Raw genomic sequence first — 23,238 nt, 5'->3', positions numbered from 1 at the left:
TCCAGAGCATAAACGTGTCACTGTCAGTCATGACAAGACACGCCACATGACAGCACATGGAATCAGACATTTAACTTATGAAGCATCACGACTCTGTTTCTAATACAATGGTATAAAGATCACAGAATATTTCATCGACATAGAAAAAAGCGAAGGTTTGCCAAAGGGACTGCCATCTTGTATATCCCCCCCCAACCTTGCCCCACTTTTCTTGTTCCTCTTATAGTACCTGGTTACCTACAGACTCTAGTGCCCTACTGGGAACAAGGACCCAGGCAGCCTATGTGTCCCAGTGCAGAAGGGCAGCTCAGCTCACCAAGTCCAAAAGGAAAGAGCACAGGTACCAGGCATGTTTCCCAGGGTTCATAGGCTCTCTTTCCCCTCATCTGCCTGGTCCCTCCATTCAAGCAAAAAAACACAATTCTACTTTACTCCAAGTGATGAATCAAATAAATGCCCTAAAATAAATTAAGTATATAAATAAGAAGATGGCCTTGTAACAGCATAAAACTCAATTTGAGCTGGTAAATATTTTGATAAAACTGGTTAAAATAATACCTTTGGTGGAGCCGTTTTGTGGTCTTTAAAATTATGGAGTCGTTTTTTAGAAATGGGAGGACTCTTATTTCCTGATTCAATATTTGTTGGCGCCTACCCATATGGGCAACATTTAGTGACATCGTGTATGATTATTCCTTTTATTCAGAAATGCTTCTCTGTGATATCAAGTGACTGGCAAGAAGAGCTATTTGATTCTTATGTTTCTGGTGTGATTTCCCACCACCCTCTTACACATGCTTCAGTCCAACCCGATATATGCCTGTTCCCTCCTCCATGCTTCTGCTCTTGTCCTCGCGTCACCTCTGCCATGCCCACTGAGCCTCATCCCTATGTCTGTTAAAATCCTCATGGAGCCAGATGGCCTGGGTTTAAACTCGAGGCTTCTGCAAACTAGCTGTGTGACTTTGGACAAGTTTCTTAATCTCTCTGTACCTTGGTTTCCTCATCTGCAAAATTAGGAAAGAATGGTACTACCTCATTGAGTTGCTGTGATGATTAAATGAGATACCAAGACCTAAGACACTTACAACAGTGCCTGAACCAGATCTACGCCATCCTTCCTTCAGCCTCCAGGGGATATTATTGGGGCTTTTTTCTATTTTTTTCTATTTCTATCTAGAACCCTAGACTCTGTGCATGTAAGGATACTTTGATATGGTTCTAATAATTATTAATTAATAAGAATTAATAATGAATAAGCAAACCTATTTCTGTTAACTCTGACCTAAAGACTGAATTAAATTAAATGATTAAATATTAGCATATGTAAACAACAAGGTCCTACTGTATAGCATCAGGAACTATATTCAATATCCTGTAACAAATCATAATGAAAAGAATATGAAAAAGAATATATATATGTACAACTGAATCACTTTGCTGTACAGCAGAAATTAACATAGCTGTAAATCAACTATATTTCAAAAACATAAATTTTAAAAAATATTAGCATATGTGATCAAGTACCTACTCTGTAGCTTGTATCAATATTTTGCTCCATTTCTTCCATTTATTTGGGAGCTTCTTGTGCCCTGTACTTATTAACTAACTTACCAGGGTGAGGGGAAAACATTCTTTTGTGCTTTCTAAAATAGAATTATCTGGTGAGCTTTTCTAAGTGACTCCTATTTCCCTCCAACCCCACTGGCACTCCCAAATTCGTTATCAGAGAGCGCGCTCAGAGACCAATAGTTCAAGGCAGATAGGACATCCAGGGACTGAGAGCAGAGTGGAGTTTTTGCTGTCAGCTGTTCCTCACTGGCTGACACTCTAAGTGGTTGTCATTCCCTTGTGCAAACGAAAAATACCATAAAAGGCAAGGCTCAGGCAGGCAGTTAAGCAGTTTGAAGTGTTCCTCGGGGCTGTGCACCCTCTTGGGAAAGAGCAGCAGACCCCTGGCAAAGATTACAGCACACTTTGCAGCAAACTTGTGGAGGAACAAAGCACATATTGTTACCTCCTAACTCCAAGCCCCGCGGGCTAGTAAAAATACGTAGTATACATTTTTAATGGAGTGAGGGGACTTGGCTTCCCTGGAACGTTTTGGTTGGAGTCATAACACAAGTAAACTGTATTCTGGGGTCTAAATGGATGAAGCCCAGCGCCAAGCTGTGTGGTCACAAATGGGGCGACCCAGACCATTGTGTAAATCAAGTGCAGGGGCCAAGGTGTTCTGGCAGCTGCACGTCTGCACGCTCATGTGGGGAAAAGATGCCTTTTACACACTTCCCAGCAGCCTTTCCTATCTGCCACTTTTTTTCTAAATGTGTTTATTGTTCATAGAATGGATGATGTCTGACCATTTCTATTGTTGCTAAAAATCTGGCAACTGAGTGACTTTTTAAATAACCTGGAATGGGATTTAGCCAGACAGGAGAGGGTGTGTCTATTCTGACTGGTGCAGTTCACGTCTGTTCCTTCTTGGAGTTCAGTGTGTACATGAGCTGTAAACACACACACACACACACACACACACACACACACACACACGGCCACTAGAGTTGACTCCAGAGATCAGGAGAAAGGAGAGAACGGAGGCAGCATTCACTTCAGCCAACAAGTCGAGTCGCAGAGGAAGTGAAAACTCTGAACAATGAGCCCCTTTTCAAATGGAGCCCATCTGGTAATGGGGGGAGGTGCTAAATGATCTGGACCTGCCTTCCTGCCATTTTATGTAAGGTAGTTCCTAAGGGCTAACCGTTGGGCTCTGAAAACGAGCAAAACTGAAACCTGTGTTCACTGATGAGATTTGATTGAAACCCTGAAAGCTGTCAGAAAAGTTGCTTGGTGCCTAGGCTGAAAGGAGGGCCTGGGGGTACCAAAAATTATTGGGGGGCTTAAAGGGACACAAGGACTTAAAGGGAGTTCAGGTCTTCATCCCTGACTCTTCTGGAAGAGAGGAACACGGCAAGAACTGAATGCTGCCAGAGCTGTGAGGACCTGCTGTTACTATGAGAACATCTGGGGTGCTTATAACATTCCTGGAATCCGAGTTAACACATTGGAGCAAATGATGTTAAAGGGGAAATAAAGCCTTGGTTGGAGGGACTTACAGCTACTGAACTTAATTGCTTCCTTCCTCACAAGTGTGATGTTAAAATAATCATTGTTTTAGACCCTCTAGCCCTCAAAACATTTATGAAATCATACGATAATCAAGTCTAGCAGGGACCCTAGTGACTCTCTGTTAAACTTTTCTTTTCAAGGTGAAGAAGCTGAGGCTCAGAAAATTGCCCAAGGCCATGAAGCTAGACAACATCCGTGGAGATTTGCAAGCTATTTTTCTTTATCCCTGTGATCCAGAAATATGGTCATTCATTTTGCCTGCAGTGTGACAACCATGTTCTTAGTTTCAGTACAGAAAATTGTTTCTTTAAAGTATTTACAAGGATTTCTTTTCTGGTTATTACTAACTCAAAAATATATATAATTTTTAGGTTGGAAATACATTCCTTGCCCACCATATCTAACAATATCTCTACTGTCATTTGCATATCTCTTCCCTTTTTCTCTGCATTTTGAGAGAGATTTCTTATTTACCTTCTCCAGTAATGGTGCAGTCCTGCGCTGGTTCAGTTCGGTTATTTACTGCCTCTAATAAGGATTTGAATACTGCTCTTGAGAGTTTTCACTTTCAGGCATATTTTATCCGTTTCTCATTTCCACGTTTATCTTGCTCCTCCCCATTCCAATGACCTTGTGATTTTTCTATTTCTATTTTTTAAAGGCCATATGGAACATAGACAAATGAGTACATTCATGTACTAAACAAGAATAAAGAGCACATTTGTCATTTGCTGGAATTCATTCATTCATTCAGAACCTATGATATACCAAGCACTGTACTAGGTATTAAAGCAACATATGCCCCCTATCATCAAAATGTATTAGGAAATGCACATCATAAACAACTGTAATGCAAGGTAGAAAGTGTTACCTATCTTAAGAAAGGCGTAAATCTCAAAAGACATTATGAATACTATACATTTTTTTGAAAATTTCTTCTGGCTCCTGCATTAGACAATTTTTAGAGATCTTATTTTCTTCTAAACTTTTAAGATTGATGCTCCCTTTCTTGAGATCTGCAGCAATTTTGTCCACTGGTTCCAGGTAGTCTTTCATATTATTTTTTCAGTATGATAACTTAAATAATGTGAGCTCTCTCCAGACTTAGTGACTTAATCCATACATGGTATGGACTTAGCCTCGTCCACACCCACCCTTCACTTATATGATGATCTCATGCCTACAGCTGGATCACGGGTGGCTGTGCAACTTCTACCCAAACTCCAGATCCTAATGCAGCTCTGCTCTCCTGGGGGAGCATCTCCTCCTGCCCCTATTGTCTGTTTCTTTGAGATTCTGACTCAACGTACATGAAAAACTCCAACCCCAGCACACAGAGTGCTTCTGCGATAAATCTTACTTTTTTGACCCATGTAAGTGATGAATTGTTGGAACTACACTTCCCAGGATGCAACTAAACATTACACATACTTCAAGAGAAGGAAAGAAGTCCCTCCCTTTTTTCTGTCCTGTTGGTTTTGGGGAATTCTTGAGGCTGCGTGGATAGGGAAAGAAGGAAGGGTGAATGGGAAACAGCTTTGAGGCCGCCTTAAAAGGAAGCAGCCCCTCGGAAGTAGGAGGAGGGGTGCTCAGATTCCTGGCTGAAATAGACCAAGGGTTTCTGTAAAAGGAAACCTCCAGGATAGGCATAAAAAGTCTTTTTCCCTCCCTCCACCTCTGCTGTCCCCTCGGGGAGACTAATCCTGGATCTTGGCAATAGGCTGTCTGACAATCATGCTTTTCAGGGCTGTGGTGAGCATTCTTTCTTATTTCTGCATCTTTCTGGGCATTTTAGGAGAGTTGGGAGAGCTGCAACCAGGCTGCAATCCAGATGCCAGTTCTCTGCTCTCCACATCTGCTTTTTAATCTTCTCTACCCAAATATGACAAGTAGAAATGCGAACAAAAATAGAAGCTAAGTTAACCATGCAAGGAGCCAGTATATGTTTATGTGGTATGGGTCAAAGAGATATATATAATCCTGCACACACGTTAGAAATGTCCTGTAAATCTGGGACTAACAAACCTAAATGGAAATGATCATAGTCTGGGTGGTAGCCATATGGAACACAGACAAATGAATACACCCACGTCCTAAACAAGAGGGGTGGGGAAGCTAATTTTGTCTGTTGTTAGAATTCATTCATTCATTCATTCACTGGGTACCTATGATATGCCAAGCACTGTGCCAGGTGCTGAAGTTGGGGATAAAAATCCAAGCAAGATATAGTCCCTGTTCTCAAAGTCTGTGAGACTTTGAGATCACAAAGTCTGTGTGGATGTGCACATAGCAACTAGTATGTAAGGTAAAAAGTGTTCATTGTCTTCAGAGAGCACTTCAAACTCTCCAGCAGCTTTCTTCTCACTTGGAGTAAAAACAAACTCCTGCTGAGACAATTCAAAGGGAAACCAAAGCGTTTTTAACCAACAGTGCTGAAACTGGATATCTGCAGCTCATCCTACCTTACTGTATATGCAAAAATTAATTCAAGATGGATCTTAGAACCCCAAAGCAAAAACCATAACGTTTCTAGAAGAAAACACTTTCATGACTTTGGCGTAGACAAAAATTTCTTACACAGGACACAAAACGTACTAATCATAAAAGAAAAAAATGATAAATCAAATTTCATACCTATTACAAATCCCTGCCTAGCCAAAGATGCCATTAAGAAAGTAAATATGCAACCTGAAGACTTTAATAAAATAATTGAGATAGACAGATAAATAGATAAGAGGGAGAGAGAGAAAAAGATCTCTTAAAGGGCTCTTATCAGAATCTGTTTTTTAAAGCTGCTACAAACAATGAAAGACAGACAACCCAATTTCAAAAGAATGGGCAAGACATGAATAGACACTTCATCAAGAAAGGATATGCAGATGCCAAAAAGCTCATGAAAATGTGACCAATATCAGCAGTCAGCAGATAAATGCAAATTAAAACCACAGTGAAGTGTTATTCAAACTGCCTATAACGATTACAGCAAAAACAAACAAACCCACCTGACAATACCAAATACCGGTGAGCACACTGGAATTCTTACACGCTGCTGGTGGAAGTGTAAAGTGGTACCGTCCCTTGGGAAAGCCCTTTAGCACTTTCATATAAAGTTAAACATATTATCAGCCTATGACCCAGCAGTTCCACTCCTATGTATGTACCCAAGAGAAATGAAAACATATACCCACAGAAAGACTGGTTCAAGTATATTCATGGCTGAACTCATAGAAACAGAGAACAGACTGGTGGTTGCCAGAGGCAGGGGTGGGGCAGGGGGGTGGGAATGGGGAAATGGGTGAGGGTGGTCAAAAGGTACCAGAAAAAAAGAATATTCATGGCAATCTTATTCAAAAATAGACAAAAACAAGAAACATCCTAAACGCCCATCAAAACAATGGATAAACTGTGATGTGTTTATTCAGTGGAATACCACTCAGCAAAGAACTGCTGATAAAGGCAACTGCATGGATGTACCTCCCAAACAGTATATTGAATAAAAGAAATCAGACTCAAAAGCATACGTACTGCATAATTCCATTTTTACAAAGTTCAAGAACAGTGATAAAAATCAGAACACTGTTTACCTCTGGGCTGAAGGCAGAATTGACTAGAAAGTGTCACGTGAGAACTTTCTGCGGTGATGGAAATGTTTTCTACATTTGGTTCTGTAGAGGTTACAGGACATATACAATTACCAAAACCCTTCAAAACAAATACTTGAGATCTGTACATTTTACTATATGTAAATTATATCTCGATTTTTAAAACTATTTAATAAAGGGAAAGTCCTTATAATATTTTATAAGGCCCTACATGACCTTGCTACCTCCCTGATCTCAACTCCTCTGACTCTCCACCTCCCTCCCTCCACTCCAGCCACGCAGGTCTTTTTGCCACTTCATGAACACACCAAGCAATCTCCTAACTCAGGGACCATGCCTTGCTGTTGCCTCTGTCTGGAAAGTTCTCTGCCCACATAGTGACTTGGCTTATTTCTCCACCTCCATCAGGTCTCTGCACCAATGCTACCTTAGCAGAGTAGCCTTTTGTAACGATTCTATATAACACTGAAATCATCACCACCACCCACACTACACTCCCTACCCTCCCTTACCATGCTTCTTTGCCATAGCACGCATCTACATCTAAGTTAAATAATAAAAAATTAATTATACCTTTGTTTATTGTCTGTCTCTTTCCCCTGGAATGAAAGCATCTTGATAGCCAGGACTTTGTTTTGCTCATTGTTATTTCCCAAGCAGCTACTCCAATTTCTAGCATGTAGTAAACATCTATCAAGTAGTTGATGAATGAATGAATAGGAGGTGATGGTAGATCTGATGGAAAAATCACATTTCACTGATATACTTAATTTTGATTAGACTTCTCTTTCAAATTGCTGGCCAAAACACTTGCATTTCAAAACCAAGTAAGATGAATAGCAGATGTGTTTCAGGAAAAATAAACAACCTACTTCAAAGAACTCTACAATATTTTTAAGGGCCTATGTGGCCAGCTTTGACAAGACCTTTAAGATGAGAAGTCATGGAGCAAGATGACCCATGAGACTGTCCTTTGTGCTCACAGTGGGGAGCTCCAGGGGATGACATGCCCCTGGGAGTGACCCACATTCTGCAGCTCGCCCTTGTGGCCCTGCAGAGGGTCTGGCATGGAGTTTCTAAGTTGCTGTCATTTGCATTCCAAAATCACAACCATTGAGAAGCAGAGACCTGAAAGTTAGTATTAAAACTAATACAAACTAGCAAACTATTATATATAGAATGGATAAACAACAAGGTCCTATTGAATAGCACAGGGAACTATATTCAATATCCTGTAATAAACCATAATGCAAAAGAATATGAAAAAGAATATATATGTATAGCTGAATCACTTTGCTGTACACCAGACACTAACACAACACTGTAAATCAACCATACTATAATTTAAAAAATGTTTTAAATTAATACAAACTAAAAACAGGGAGATATTCCCAAGTTTGGGGTGTAAGTCCACAGAACTGGACTGGCGTCTGGCTCTGGACCCTTATGAACAATTCTGTCACTAATTGCTGGTGTGACCATAAGCAATGAGCTACAATCTTGGAGCTGCTCCCTCACCTAGGAAAGAGGGGGTTCAGCCAGAAGAACTCTATAATCACTTTCGAACTCTGAAATGTTTTCAATCTGTGATCTCTATACTTATAAACTGAGGAAGGGTTCAACTTTCTATGAGCGAAGCCTTCAGTCATGACACCTACATTTAAAAAAAATAGGCTTATTACAGATGAGTTCGCTAATTTCTTTCTACAAGTGATGGCATTCTCTAAAACATGAGGCCTCGCTTCCCTTTCTCCATCTTCACCAAACACTGATGTAGGTAAATGAATGTAACAACTGGCATGTCCTTAAATATACTCCAGTGCTCAGATGTTGTCTAAGTCAACACTCGGACTGCCTGAATAAACGAAATCAGTCTGTCAGCCAAGGCTGGTGCTCTTTGTGAACTGACAACTTCAAAGCAGGCTTTTGTTCCATTTCTAGCTCGGTTTCTTATAAGCAATATGACATTGGTCAAGACAAAACTACTAGGTATAAAATAAATAAGTTACAAGGATGTAATATGCAGCACAGGGAATATATACAGTCAATATTTTATAACTGTGTATGGACTATATGCTATAAAAATATCAAATTACTATGTTGTACACCTGACACTAATATAATGTTGTAAGTCAACTATACTTCAATTTAAAAAAATCCCAGGACTTCCCTGGTGGTCCAGTGGTAAAGAATCCACCTTCCAATGCAGGGGACGCAGGTTCGATCCCTGTGGGGGATTAAGATCCCACATGATGCGGGGCAACGAAGCCCGCACACCACAGCTACTGTGCACGTGCACCTTCATGAGTGAGCCCATGTGCCGCAAACTACAGAGCCCGTGTGCCACCACTAGAGACAGAAAGCCTACACGCCACAACTAGAGAGAAGCCTGAACGCTGCAACGAAGAGATCCATAACGAAAGATCCATATCTTTTATCTTTCCACCATAACGAAAGATCCCACATGCCTCAATGAAGATCCCATGCGCTGCAACTAAGACCTGACGCAGCCAAAAAAAATAAGGAAAATAAATGAATAAAAGTTTTAAAAATCCCATCTGAGTCAATCTAAATAAATATCATCTATAAAACCACGATCATTCAGTCTCTCCTTACCCAAAAGTTATTGTGAGGATTAAATGAGGTAAGACATAGGAAAGCTTAGTAAAACTATTGTGTGAATATGCGATAGTATTATTATAATATTGGACTTTGAAAGCCAACCTAAAACCAAACGGAAATGCTGGGAGTTCAGGAAGAATTTTTGAACCTTTGAGCACTTGGAGTAGAGAGTCTATCAGGTCTCCCCCGATTCGCAGTACACATGCAGAGAACAGGGGTGCTGTGGGGAATAAGACAAGACAGTTTTGAGTCAGAGGCCAGAATTCACATCCCAGTTCATGGGTTTATGAGCTGTGAGGCTTTGGGAAAGTTAATCACTCTGGGCCTGTGTAAAGGTTTGTTTGAGTAGTCTCAACTCTTTGGAGGTAAAATGTAGAACACTTTTTACTTTCCTAGCACCTGTTCTGGGTTGACTCCTCTTTTCTGCTGGATTGTAGACTCCCTCAAGGACAAATCAGTCAGATCCTAACGCTTTCCAGGAATTCTATTTGTATAAGTGGAACATTTTAAAATGTCATTTTCTAATTGTTCAATGCCAGTATTATAGAGATATAGTGGACGTTTGTATATTGACCTTTTATCCTGAGACCCTGCTAAATTCACTTAATAGTGTGAGCAGCTTTTTTGTAGGTGTCTTAATTTTCTCTATAAATAATAGTTATTCTGTGAGGAAAGACAGGTTTTTTTCCTAGCTTTTTTTCTTCTATTCTTCTTCTTTTTCTTCTTCTATTCTTCTTTTCCTAGTATGCCTTTTATTTCATTCTTCAAAAATGGCACACTGGGCTTCCCTGGTGGCTCAGTGGTTGAGGGTCCACCTGCTGATGCAAGGGACACGGGTTCGTGCCCCGGTCCGGGAAGATCCCACATGCCGTGGAGCGGCTTGGCCCATGAGCCATGGCCGCTGAGCCTGCGCGTCCGGAGCCTGTGCTCTGCAACGGGAGAGGCCACAACAGTGAGAGGCCCGCGTACCCCCCAAAAAAAAAAAAAAAAAAAGGCACACTGCCAGCAAGCCCTTCATGGCAGCTGTTGTTTCTCCAAACTGGACGTTCTCAGCAGCAGGCTTTAGGGGCAGTCGTGAGAAAATGGGGAAGAAGATCTCACTTGACACCTCACAGTATTCTTATCTTTAAATTGGGAATAGTAATTCTACCTCCCGGGTATGCTATGAGAGAAACACAAGGTCACGTAAAGAAATATGTGGCAAACGCAACAGGCTGCATATAGTTGGTGCTCAGTAAATTAGTATTGAGTTTTGGTAATACTGGTGTCAGGAACATTCTCAGTTTAGAGGCCAACTATATAATGATTGTCTGTGCCTCTTGCGATCTGGAAGACACAGTCAAGATTTTCCATGCTTAGGCACCAAGGCCACGTTAGGCAAGTTGGTGGCCATCTATCTGGTCTCAGACTTTTTGGATCCAATACCTAAATGTTGTAAAGATTTTTGAGAAAACATTTTGAGAAAACTGGATAGAGACTACCCATTTTACGATTAGTAATAATGTTTGAACAGGGTTCTTTAATTTGGTTCTTTGAAAGCACAAGCTTTGGAACCCGGTGGGTGAATTGCTTATAGATTTGCTAAACAATGTAGGGTCAAAATTCACTCATTATAGTGTGTGTTAACTAGTTATTTTCTTGTTGGATTGCCAGTTGCTCCTACTATGAGAGCAATAAATGCACCTATAGCTAAAATGAGCAAAGTTCCAGTTTTATTCTTGGTCTTGTTTTCCTTTGACGTTTCATGCCTGTGTGCCTGGCTTACTTCTTTTTTCTGTGGAAGGGCCTCTGACATGCTTCAGTTCAGTACACAGTTTACAGTGGCTGCTGCCACCTCTAATGAATTTGCTTCTCTTTTCAGATACACACGTGGCAGGGTAAGTGACACTTCTCTGCACAATCACACCAGGCCTTGCCCTTGGCCACATGGTCATGGAGTCAATGAGTTTCTTAGGCACTTCCCCTAGACCTTAAAGGACACAGTTCCAATTGTGCTGTCACAGGACACATGGGTCCACTGGTCACTTCTTTCCAGCTTTGATTGACTACTCGGGCTACTGGGGATATTAATTCTGTATGTTGATCAAACTGACCACTGGTCCTTAAGTCTTTTCCACCACATCTCTGTAGGCCACTCTGATCATATGGTTCCCAGGATCCCTTTGATGCTTTCTGATCCAGAACAGTGATCCCTAACCTTCTTCTTGTTTCTCTTAGGATTTAGGATGAGAAGGAATGTTTCCAGACAAAATGCTGCCCAAGTGATATATCCCTAGAGATTAAAGAATCTTTTGCCATGTTGTCTTCCTAATCCATTTTCAAGTGCTTTCTAGTTCTCCCACACTGATGATAAAGATCAGAATGATTAAGCTTAATATGCAAAAGATATGGCTAAACTAGCTATTCAGTTCTTTGAGGCTATTTAACTCTTTTCTGTCAACTGTACTTGGGTTGCACATTCATACCAATATTTTATCTGTGGTCAAGGGAAAAGATGCTTTCTTCAGCCTTCGGAATAGGGCAGTCAAATCTTTTCAACTGTGTAGTGAAAGTAACCATGTGTCATTGCCTTCCACTAAAATTGAAGAAAGGGTCACCCATCTTGCCATGACGTTTGTTTGGCTACGGCGACTGCTACGTAAGAGTCTTATGACACCTAGACAATTGTTTGAACATGTCTTGCAATACTTACCAACTCATTAAATTTAAATGATCAATTGCTCTCATGTTCATAGTCACTGTAGAATAAAAGAGACTGTGTGTACAGTGCGTGTGGTTATACATACATTCACAAGTGTATGAGTGTTTGTGACCATTCTTTTATTTTTTTTGCACAGCACTAGATCTATGGGACCTATTTTCCATATAGATAGATAAGGGCAACACAAAACACAGGGGACTTTAACCCTGCTTATGCCTTGAAGAAGTCTGATCCTGGATGTTGGGATGCTTGGTGATTTTCCAGACTCTAGGAATCAGTGTGAATTTGGCCCATAGCCCATAAGCAAACAACTTTCTTGCACTAGGAAATGACCTCAGCATAGACTAAAGATAACCACCGTGGGAGAAATGCCTACTTGGCTTTTTTCTTCATATTTGGCCCCATTCCTTAACATCTGAGAGCCAGAGAGATGGCCTGTCTTCCAAAGCCTGTTGCACACAAACAGAAGGCAAACCCAAGTCACAGTCCTAAAAGGCAGGGGAAGAATGAATCTTTGTCCAGCTTCTCTTTTTCCCATCGTCAGCCTGATGACTAGATGCATGTAGTCCAACTTGCCACGGATGCTTTGAACAAAATGAACCAACGTCCCAGGGAAAATCTATTAAGTGAAAATTAGCATCTATACCACCTCTCCCTTTCCTCTAGGCTCACAAAGCATCTTTAGAGAGTAAAGGGAACAAAATTCTTAATCATGCAACAGGAATTTCAGTTTAAAAAAAAAGTATGATTTCTTGACTCCATAATTAACTTGCTGTGTGAGCATAGGAATTTCATTGGGCCTTTCTGTGCTCAATTCCACAGCTTTAAAAATGGAACTCATTGGACTCAGGCCTTGGCTCCCTGTAGTACTTCTTTCAAGCTGGGATTTTGCCCTAGGTAGCTGCCTTTAATGGAGGCTCACCAGATGCAGGAAGCCTTAGAACCACAGCTTCCAACAGTCCTCAGATGTCATGCTCTCCAAGTGTGCAAATGTGCACACACACAACGTGTCTTTCCCCACAGCACTAGGAGATCGTAAAGTATGGTGCGTCCAAGCTCTACTTGAGGTTGAGCTGCTGGAGAACACGGTCAGCATCAGCCACAAAGGAGCATCAGGAAAACGCCGGTGGATTTAGTGTCCAGGGTAACAGCCAGCCCCTGAGGGCAACTTTTTCTTGAGTGGAGAGAAGAGCACAGAGAGCTAGAGAACACTTCCAGTAATGCTTGGAGAACAAGGTTAAGTTCTCATCTGCAGGGAGTTGCTAGTATTTCTCTGTTCTTTGACAAACAGCTTGGCCCCCAAGACAACCTCATACTTGGAAAGCTGTTTTACTCCCCACATCAACTGAGGAATGTAAATACCTTTGTCAAGATGGAAGTGAAGAGGCTTCAATCCATTTCTCCAGGGATGGGAATGGCTGAGTTCATTGCTGTAGGGCCTTGTGATTACTCAGCAGATGGGTCCTCTTTCCATCCACTGCAAATGCTTTTGGCTACTTTGCAAAATATCCTAAGATCTTGGGAAAACAAACATTTTGGAAATTGTAGAAAAGTTAGCTTCACTTTTCTTCTTCTGGGGTAATTAGTTGGTTCCAACATACAGATCCATTGCTGAACATGTCAGTGGCTAAAGGGCATGAAATTAAAATCATGGAATCTGTTTCACAAGAACTTGCCTCTATACAATCTAAGGAGCTCTTCTTTTGATTCCTACTATTAAAACTCCTAGATCAGGCTGTCCAACTGAATCGCCTGCAATGAGGTAAATATTCTATATCTATGCTTTCAGTATGGCAGATACTAGTCATATGTGGCCATTAAGTACTTGAAATGTGTCTAGTGTGACTGAGGAATTGATTCTTAATATTATTTAATTGTAATTAGCTTAAATTTAAATAGACGTATATGCCTAACGGCTATATGTTAGGTAAGGTTAAACATTCAATTTGTAATTTATTCTCTTTGTACCAGCTGCAAGATGCCATTATTTGTGGTCATCTTCACTGATTCCCCAGGACAAGGCTGAAAGGAAAAATGACTGTAAGAGTCTTAAAACATTTAACACCACTAACTAAAAAGGAGATAATTGAGTCCATCGACAGATGAATGGATAAAAGATGTGGTACATACATGCAATGAAGTACTACTCAGCCATAAAAAAGAACGAAATAATGCCATTTGCAGCAACATGGATGCAACTAGAGATTGTCATACTAAGTGAAGTAAGTAGGAAAGAGAAAGACAAATACCATATGATATCGCTTATATGTGGAACCTAAAATATGGCACAACTGAACCTACCTACAAAACAGAAATAGACTCATGGACATAGAGAACAGACTGTGGTTGCCAAGGGAAAAGCAGGGAGGGGGAAGGATGGTCTGGGAGTTTGAGGTTGGTAGATGCAAACTATTACATATGTAATGGATAAACAACAAGGTCCTACTGTATAGCACAGGGAACTATATTCAATATCCTGTGATAAACCATAATGGAAAAGAATATGAAAAATAATGTATATATGTGGATAACTGAGTCACCTTGTAGTACAGCAGAAATTAACACAACATTGTAAATCAACTATACTTCAACTTAAAAAGTAAATTAAAATAAATAAAAATAAAAAGGAGACAATTCAGTAGAGGGGGTACCTTAAGTGAAATGAAAACGAAATGGACTCTAGACTCTGCCAAGAAAAAGAGGAGTTAGTTCTAATTCTGGTCTCCCCCTTGGGCTTACAATAAGTCAAGGTTCAATCATCTAGAATCCATCTGAGTTGTTCTTTAATCAAACTACTCAAACATGGCTGCATCTCCCCTATGCAATGATGCATTAACCACTGAATGTGTATTCCAGCTACCCAGGACCATCTTCTAGTCTCTTACAAGCCTTCTTTTGTGGTGCAAAAGAAATTATGATTCTGACTAAGTGGCTGACGGCAACAACTTTCCATTCTCTGGAACATCAAAAGCAAAAATTTTTCCTCCACTCGGTTGCACAATCGCTATGTGCAGTAGCAGTAAAAAGAAAAAAGAATTCCCTGATGATTTCCAGACTGATCCTCAAATGAGTATGTTAAATGCCACGATTAAAACTGAGGGCAGACTTCTTTCTTTCCTCTTCCCTTTTCCAAGCGGCCCCAGCATCCTGCCACCCCTACCTCCTTCAGTAGTGCTTCTGAACGCTTCAGAGAGGAAGACTCCAGGAATCTGTCTGCCCAAGAAGCTGCTCGAGTACCAGGCGGGGAATGGGAAGATGAGGTTCCTGTTCAGCGAAGCCTCTAATCAGCTGCATGAGTTCTGGCAATTCCTTTAATACCCTTGGGCTTTTACTACGCCATGTGGCTGACAAGGTCTTGGTGTTCCGGCCGGGTGTCAGGCCTGAGCCTCGGAGGTAGGAGAGCCAAGTTCGGGACACTGGACCATCAGAGACCTCCTGGCCCTATGTAATATCCAGCGGCTAGAGCTCTCCCAGAGATCTCCATCTCGACACTAAGACCTAGCTCCACTCAATGACCAGTAAGCTCCAGTGCTGGAAACCCCATGCCAAACAACTAGCAAGACAAGAACACAAGCAGACCAATTCGCAGAGAGGCTGCCTAAAATCATAAAAAGGTCACAGAAACCCCCAAAACACACCACCTGATGCAGTCCTGCCCACCAGAAAGACAAGATCCAGGCTCATCCACCAGAACAGAGGCACCAGTCCGCTCCACCAGGAAGCCTACACAACCCACTGAACCGACCTCACCCACTGGGGGCAGACACCAAAAACAACGGGAACTATGAACCTGCAGTGTGCAAAAAGGAGACCCCAAACACAGTAAGTTAAACAAAATGAAAAGACAGAGAAATATGCAGCAGATGAAGGAGCAAGGTAAAAACCCACCAGACCAAACAAATGAAGAGGAAATACGCAGTCTACCTGAAAAAGAATTCAGAGTAATGATAATAAAGATGACCCAAAATCTTGGAAATAGAATGCAGAAAATACAAGAATTGTTTAACAAGGACCTAGAAGAACTAAAGAGCAAACAAACAATGACGAACAACACAATGAATGAAATTAAAAATTCTCTAGAAAGAATCAATAGCAGAATAACTGAGGGAGAAGAACGGATAAGTGACCTAGAAGTTAAAATAGTGGAAATAACTACCACAGAACAGAATAAAGAAAAAAGAATGAAAAGAATTCAGGACCGTTTCGGAGACCTCTGGGACAACATTAAACACACCAATATTCGAATTATGGGGGTCCCAGAAGAAGAGTCAAAGAAAGGGACTGAGAAAATATTTGAAGAGATTATAGTTGAAAACTTCCTTAATATGTGAAAGGAGATAGTCAAGTCCAGGAAGCACAGAGAGTCCAATACAGGATAAATCCAAGGAGAAACACACCAAGACACATATTAATCAAACTATCAAAAATTAAAAACAAAGAAAAAATATTGAAAGCAGCAAGGAAAAAGCAACAAATAACATACAAGGGAATCCCAAAAAGGTTAACTGCTGATCTTCCAGCAGAAACTCTGCAAGCGAGAAGGGAGTGGCAGGACATATTTAAAGTGATGAAAGAGAAAACCTACAACCACGATTACTCTACCAAGCAAGGATCTCATTCAGATTTGATGGAGAAACTAAAACCCTCACAGACAAGTGAAAGTTAACAGAATTCAGTACCACCAAACCAGTTTTACAACAAATGCTAAAGGAAATTCTCTAGGCAGGAAACACAAGAGAAGGAAAAGACCTACAATAACAAACCCAAAACAATTAAGAAAATGGGAATAGGAACATACATCTCCATAATTACCTTAAATGTAAATGGATTAAATGCTCCCACCAGAAGACATAGACTGGCTGAATGAATACAAAAACAAGACCAGACATATGCTGTCTACAAGAGACCGACTTCAGACCTAGGGACACATACAGACTGAAAGTGAGGGAATGAAAAAAGATATTCCATGCAAAAGGAAATCAAAAGAAAGCTGGAGTAGCAATTCTCATATCAGATAAAATAGACTTTAAAATACAGACATTACAGAGGGCAGACAACAGAAGCAAGAAGAACTACAACCCTGAAGCCTGCGGAACAAAAGCCACATTCACAGAAAGATAGACAAGACAAAAAGGCAGAGGGACATGTAACAGATAAAGGAACAAGATAAAACCGCAGAAAAACAACTAAATGAAGTAGAGATAGGCAAGCTTCCAGAAAAATAATTCAGAATAATGAGAGTGAAGATGATCCAGGACCTCAGAAAAAGAATGGAGGCAAAGATTGAGAAGATGAAAGAAATGTTTAACAAAGACCTAGAAGAATTAAAGAACAAACAAACAGACATGAGCAATAGAATAACTGAAATGAATACTACATTAGAAGGAATCAATAGCAGAATAACTGAGGCAGAAGAACGGATAAGTGACCTGGAAGACAGAATGGTGGAATTCACTGCCACAAAACAGAATAAAGAAAAAAGAATGAAAAGAAATGAAGACAGCCTAAGGGACCTCTGGGACAACATTAAATGCAACAACATTCACATTATTGGGGTCCCAGAAGGAGAAAAGAGAGAGAAAGGACCCGAGAAAATATTTGAAGAGATTATAGTAGAAAACTTCCCTAACATGGGAAAGGAAATAGCCACCCAAGTCCAGGAAACCCAGAGAGTCCCAGGCAGGATAAACCCAAGAAGAAGCAAGCCAAGACACACAGTAATCAAACTGACAAAAATTAAAGACAAAGAAAAATCACTGAAAGCAACAAGGGAAAAACAACAAAAAACATACAAGGGAACTCCCATAAGATTAACAGCTGATTTCTCAGCAGAAATTCTAGAAGCCAGAAGGCAGTGGCATGATATACTTAAAGAGATGAAAGGGAAGAAACTACAACCAAGATTACTCTACCCAGCAAGTATCTCATTCAGATTTGAGAGAGACATCAAAAGCTTTACAGACAAGCAAAAGCTAAGAGAATTCAGCACCACCAAAACAGCTCTACAACAAATGCTAAAGGAACTTCTCTAACTGAGAAACACAAGAAAAGAAAAGGACCTACAAAAACAAACCCATAACAATTAACAAAATGGTAATAGGAACATACATACTGATAAATACCTTAAACGTGAATGGATTAAATGCTCCAACCAAAAGACACAGGCTCGCTGAATGGATACAAAAGCAAGACCCATATATATGCTGTCTACAAGACACCCACTTCAGACCTAGGGACACATACAGACTGAAAGTGAGGGGATGGAAAAAGATATTCCATGCAAAAGGAAATCAAAAGAAAGCTGAAGTAGCAATTCTCATATCAGATAAAACATTTTAAAATAAAGAATGTTAAAGAGACAAGGAAGGACACTACATAAATATTAAGGGATCAATCCAAGAAGAAGATATAACAATTATAAATATATATGCACCCAACATAATAGCATCTCAATACATAAGGCAACTGCTAACAGCTATAAAAGAGGAAATCGACAGTAAGACAATAATAGTGGAGGACTTTAACACCTCAGTTACACCAATGGACAGATCATCCAAACAGAAAATAAAGAAACTAAAAACTGAAATGACACAATAGACCAGATTGATTTAATTGATATTTATAGGACATTCCATCCAAAAACAGCAGATTACACTTCCTTCTCAAGTGCACATAGAACATTCTCCAGGATAGATAACATCTTGGGTCACAAATCAAGCTTCAGTAAATTTAAGAAAATTGAAATCACATCAAGAGTCTTTTCTGACCACAACATTATGAGATTGGTAATCAAATACAGGGAAAAAAACTTAAAAATCACGAACACATGGAGGATAAACAATATGTTACTAAATAACCAAGAGATCACTGAAGAAATCAAGAAATACCTAGAGAAAAATGACAATGAAAACATGACCATCCAACACCTATGGGATGCAGCAAAAGCAGTTCTAAGAGGGAAGTTCATAGCAATACAAGCTTACCTCAAGAAACAAGAAAAATCTCAAATAAACAATCTAACCTTACACCTAAAGGAACAGAGAAAGAAGAACAAACAAAACCCAAAGTTAGTAGAAGGAATGAAATCATAAACATTAGAGCAGAAATAAATGAAATAGAAACAAAGAAAACAATAGCAAAGATAGATAAAACTAAAACCTGGTTTTTTGAGAAGACAAACAAAATTGATAAACCATTAGCCAGACTCATCAAGAAAAATAGGGAGAGGACTCAAATCAATAAAATTAGAAATGAAAAACAAGTTACAACAGACACCGCAGAAATACAAAGCATCTTAAGAGACTACTACAAGCAACTCTTTGCCAATAAAATGGACAACCTGGAAGAAACAGACAAATTCTTAGAAAGGTATAACCTTCCAAGACTGAACCAGGAAGAAATAGAAAATATGAATAGACCAATCCAAGTAATGAAATTGAAACTGTGATAAAAACTCTTCCAACAAACAAAAGTCCAGGACCAGATGGCTTCTCAGGTGAATTCAATCAAACATTTAGAGAAGAGCTAACACCTAACCTTCTCAAACTCTTCAAAAAAACTGCAGAAGGAACACTCCCAAACTCATTCTATGAGGCCGCCATCACCCTGATACCAAAACCAGACAAAGATACTACATAAAAAAGGAAATTACAGACCAGTATCACTGATGAATATAGATGCAAAAATCCTCAAAAAATACTAGTAAACAGAATCCAAAAACACATTAAAAGGATCATACACCATGATCAAGTGGGATTTACCTCAGAGATGCAAGGATTCTTCAATATATGCAAATCAATCAATGTGATACCATATATTAACAAATTAGGAATAAAAACCATATAACCATCTCAGTAGGTGCAGAAAAAGATTTGACAAAATTCAACATCCATTTATGATAAAAACTCTCCAGAAAATGGGCATAGAGGGAAGCTTCCTCAATATAATAAAAGGCATATACGACAAACCCACAGTACACATCATTCTCAATGGTGAAAACCTGAAAGCATTTCTTCTAAGATCACACTCTCACCACTATTATTCAACATAGTTTTGGAAGTCCTAGCCACAGCAGTCAGAGAAGAAAAAGAAATAAAAGGAATACAAATTGGAAAAGAAGATGTAAAACTGTCACTGTTTGCAGATTACATGATACTGTACCTAGAGAATCCTAAAGATGCCACCAGAAAACTACTAGAGCTATTCAAAGAATTTGGTAAAGTTGCAGGATACAAAATTAATGCACAGAAATCTCTTGCACTCCTATACACTAATGATGAAAAATCTGAAGAAGAAATTAAGGAAACACTCCCATTTACCATTGCAACAAAAAAAATAAGATACCTAGGAATAAACCTACCTAAGGAGACAAACGACCTGTATGAAGAAAACTATAAGACACTGACGAAAGAAATTAAAGATGATACAAATAGATGGAGAGATATACCATGTTCTTGGATTTGAAGAATCAACATTGTGAAAATGACTCTACTACCCAAAGCAATCTACAGACTCAATGAAATCTCTATCAAATTACCAATGGCATTTTTCACAGAACAAGAACAAAAAATCTTAATATTTATACAGAGACACAAAAGACCCTGAATAGCTAAAGCAGGTTTGAGGGAAAAAAACGGAGCTGGAGGAATCACACTACCTGACTTCAGACTATACTACAAAGCTACAGTAATCAAGACACTATACTACTGGCACAAAAACAGAAATATAGATCAATGGAAGAGGATAGAAAGCCCAGGGATAAATCCATACACCTATGGTCAACTAATCTATGACAAAGGAGGCAAGGATATACAAAGGAGAAAAGACAGTCTCTTCGATAAGTGTGCTAGGAAAACTAGAGAGCTACATGTAAAATATTGAAATTAGAACACTCCCTAACACCATACACAAAAATAAACTCAAAATGGATTAGAGACCTAAATGTAAGACCAGACACTATAAAACTCTTAGAGGAAAACATAGGAAGAACACTCTATGACATAAATCACCACAAGATCTTCTTTGATCCACCTCGTAAAGGAAATAAAAACAAAAATAAACAAATGGGACCTAATAAAATGTAAAAGCTTTTGCAAAGCAAAGGAAACCACCAACAAGACGAAAAGACAATCCTCAGAATGGGAGAAAATGTTTGCAAACGTATCAACAGACAAAGGATTAATCTCCAAAATATATAAACAGCTCATGCAGTTCAATATTAAAGAAACAAACAACCCAATTAAAAAATGGGCGGAAGACCTAAATAGACATTTCTCCAAAGAAGACATACAGATGGCCAAAAAGCACGTGAAAAGCTGCTCAACATCACTAAGTATTAGAGAAATGCAAATCAAAACTACAATGAGGTATCACATCACACTAGTTAGAATGGGCATCATCAGAAAATCTACAAACAACAAATGCTGGAGAGGGTGTGGAGAAAAGGGTACCCTCTTGCACTGTTGGTGGGAATGTAAATTGATACAGCCACTATGGAGAACTGTATGGAGGTTCCTTAAAAAACTAAAATAGAATTACCATATCACCCAGCAATCCCAATATTGGGCATATACCCAGAGAAAACCGTAATTCAAAAAGACACATGCACCCCAATGTTCATGCAGCACTATATACAACAGCCAGGTCATGGAAGCAACCCAAATGCCCATCGACAGACGAATGGATAAAGATGTGGTACATATATACAATGGAATATTACTCAGCCATAAAAAGGAATGAAATTGGGTCATTTGTAGAGACGTGGATGGATCTAGAGACTGTCATACTGAGTAAAGTTAAGTCCGAAAGAGAAAAAAAATATCGTATATTAACGCATATATGTGGAACCTAGAAAAATGGTACAGATTAACCAGTTTGCAGGGCAGAAATAGAGACACAGATATAGAGAATGAATGTATAGACACCAAGGGGAGAAAGTGGCAGGGGTGGGGGTGGAGGTGTGATGAATTGGGAGATTGGGATTGACACATATACACTAATATGCATAAAATGGATAACTAATAAGAACCTGTTATATAAAAAATAAATAAAATTCTAAAATTAAAAAAAAGAAATTATGAAAAATAAAATAAAATAAAGACATTACAAGAGACAAAGAAGGACACTACATAATGATCAAGGGATCAATCTAAGAAGAAGATATAATAACTGTAAATATTTATGCACCCAACATAGGAAGACCTCAATACATAAGGCAAATGGTAACAGCCATAAAAGGGAAAATTGACAGTAACACAGTAATAGTAGCGGACTTTAACACCCCACTTTCACCAATCGACAGATCAACCAAAATGGAAATAAGGAAACACAAGGTTTAAATGACACATTAAACAAGATGGACTGAACTGATATTTATAGGACATTCCATCCAAAAACATCAGAATACACTTTCATCTCAACTGCTCATGGACAATCTCCAGGATAGATAATATCTTGGGTCACAAATCAAGCCTTGGTAAATTTAAGAAAACTGAAATCATATCAAGTATCTTTTCCGACCCAAACACTATGAGACTAGATATCAATTACAGGAAAAAAACTAAAAAATACAAACACATGGAGGCTAAACAATATACAACTAAATAACCAAGAGATCACTGAAGAAATCAAAGAGGAAATCAAAAGATACCTAGAAACAAATGACAATGAAAACACAACGACCCCAAACCTATGGGCTGCAGCAAAAGCAGTTCTAAGAGGGAAGTTTATATCAATACAATCCTACTTCAAGAAACAAGAAGCATCTTAAATAAACAACCTAAACTTGCACCTAAAGCAATTAGAGAAAGAAGAATTAAAAAACCCCAAAGTTAGCAGAAGGAAAGAAATCATAAAGATCAGATCAGAAATAAATGAAAAAGAAATGAAGTAAACAATAGTAAAGATCAATAAAACTAAAAGCTCGTTCTTTGAGAAGATAAACAGAATTGATAAACCATTAGCCAGACTCATCAAGAAAAAAAGGGAGAAGACTCAAATCAACAGAATTAGAAATGAAAAAGAAGTAACAACTGACACTGCAGAAATACAAAGGATCATGAGAGATTACTACAAGCAACTATATGCCAATAAAATGGACAACCTGGAAGGAATGGACAAATTCTTAGAAAAGTACAACCTTCCGAGACTGAACCAGAAAGAAATAGAAAATATAAACAGATCAGTCAT

General features: G+C 39.2%; 1 protein-coding gene across 16 annotated transcripts in view; it reads right to left on the bottom strand.

The window, feature by feature from the left end:
* Positions 1-23,238, bottom strand: part of PALM2AKAP2 (PALM2 and AKAP2 fusion) — a 627,479-nt gene that overhangs the window by 389,314 nt on the left and 214,927 nt on the right. For 14 of the 16 annotated variants that reach the window (XM_019946401.3, XM_073806364.1, XM_073806363.1 and 11 more), the window contains one exon: positions 7,302-7,463. The exons of the other annotated variants lie outside the window; for them this stretch is intronic. In XM_019946401.3, the coding sequence (XP_019801960.1) occupies positions 7,302-7,463 (162 nt within the window). The remainder of the gene's footprint in view (positions 1-7,301; positions 7,464-23,238) is intronic. 16 annotated transcript variants of the gene reach the window in all.

The sequence above is a fragment of the Tursiops truncatus genome, chromosome 6 (assembly GCF_011762595.2).
Source record: "Tursiops truncatus isolate mTurTru1 chromosome 6, mTurTru1.mat.Y, whole genome shotgun sequence".
Taxonomy (NCBI): Eukaryota; Metazoa; Chordata; class Mammalia; order Artiodactyla; family Delphinidae; genus Tursiops; species Tursiops truncatus.
The sequence above is the reverse complement of the archived record's forward strand: the minus strand, read 5'-3'. Positions and strand labels throughout refer to the sequence as shown.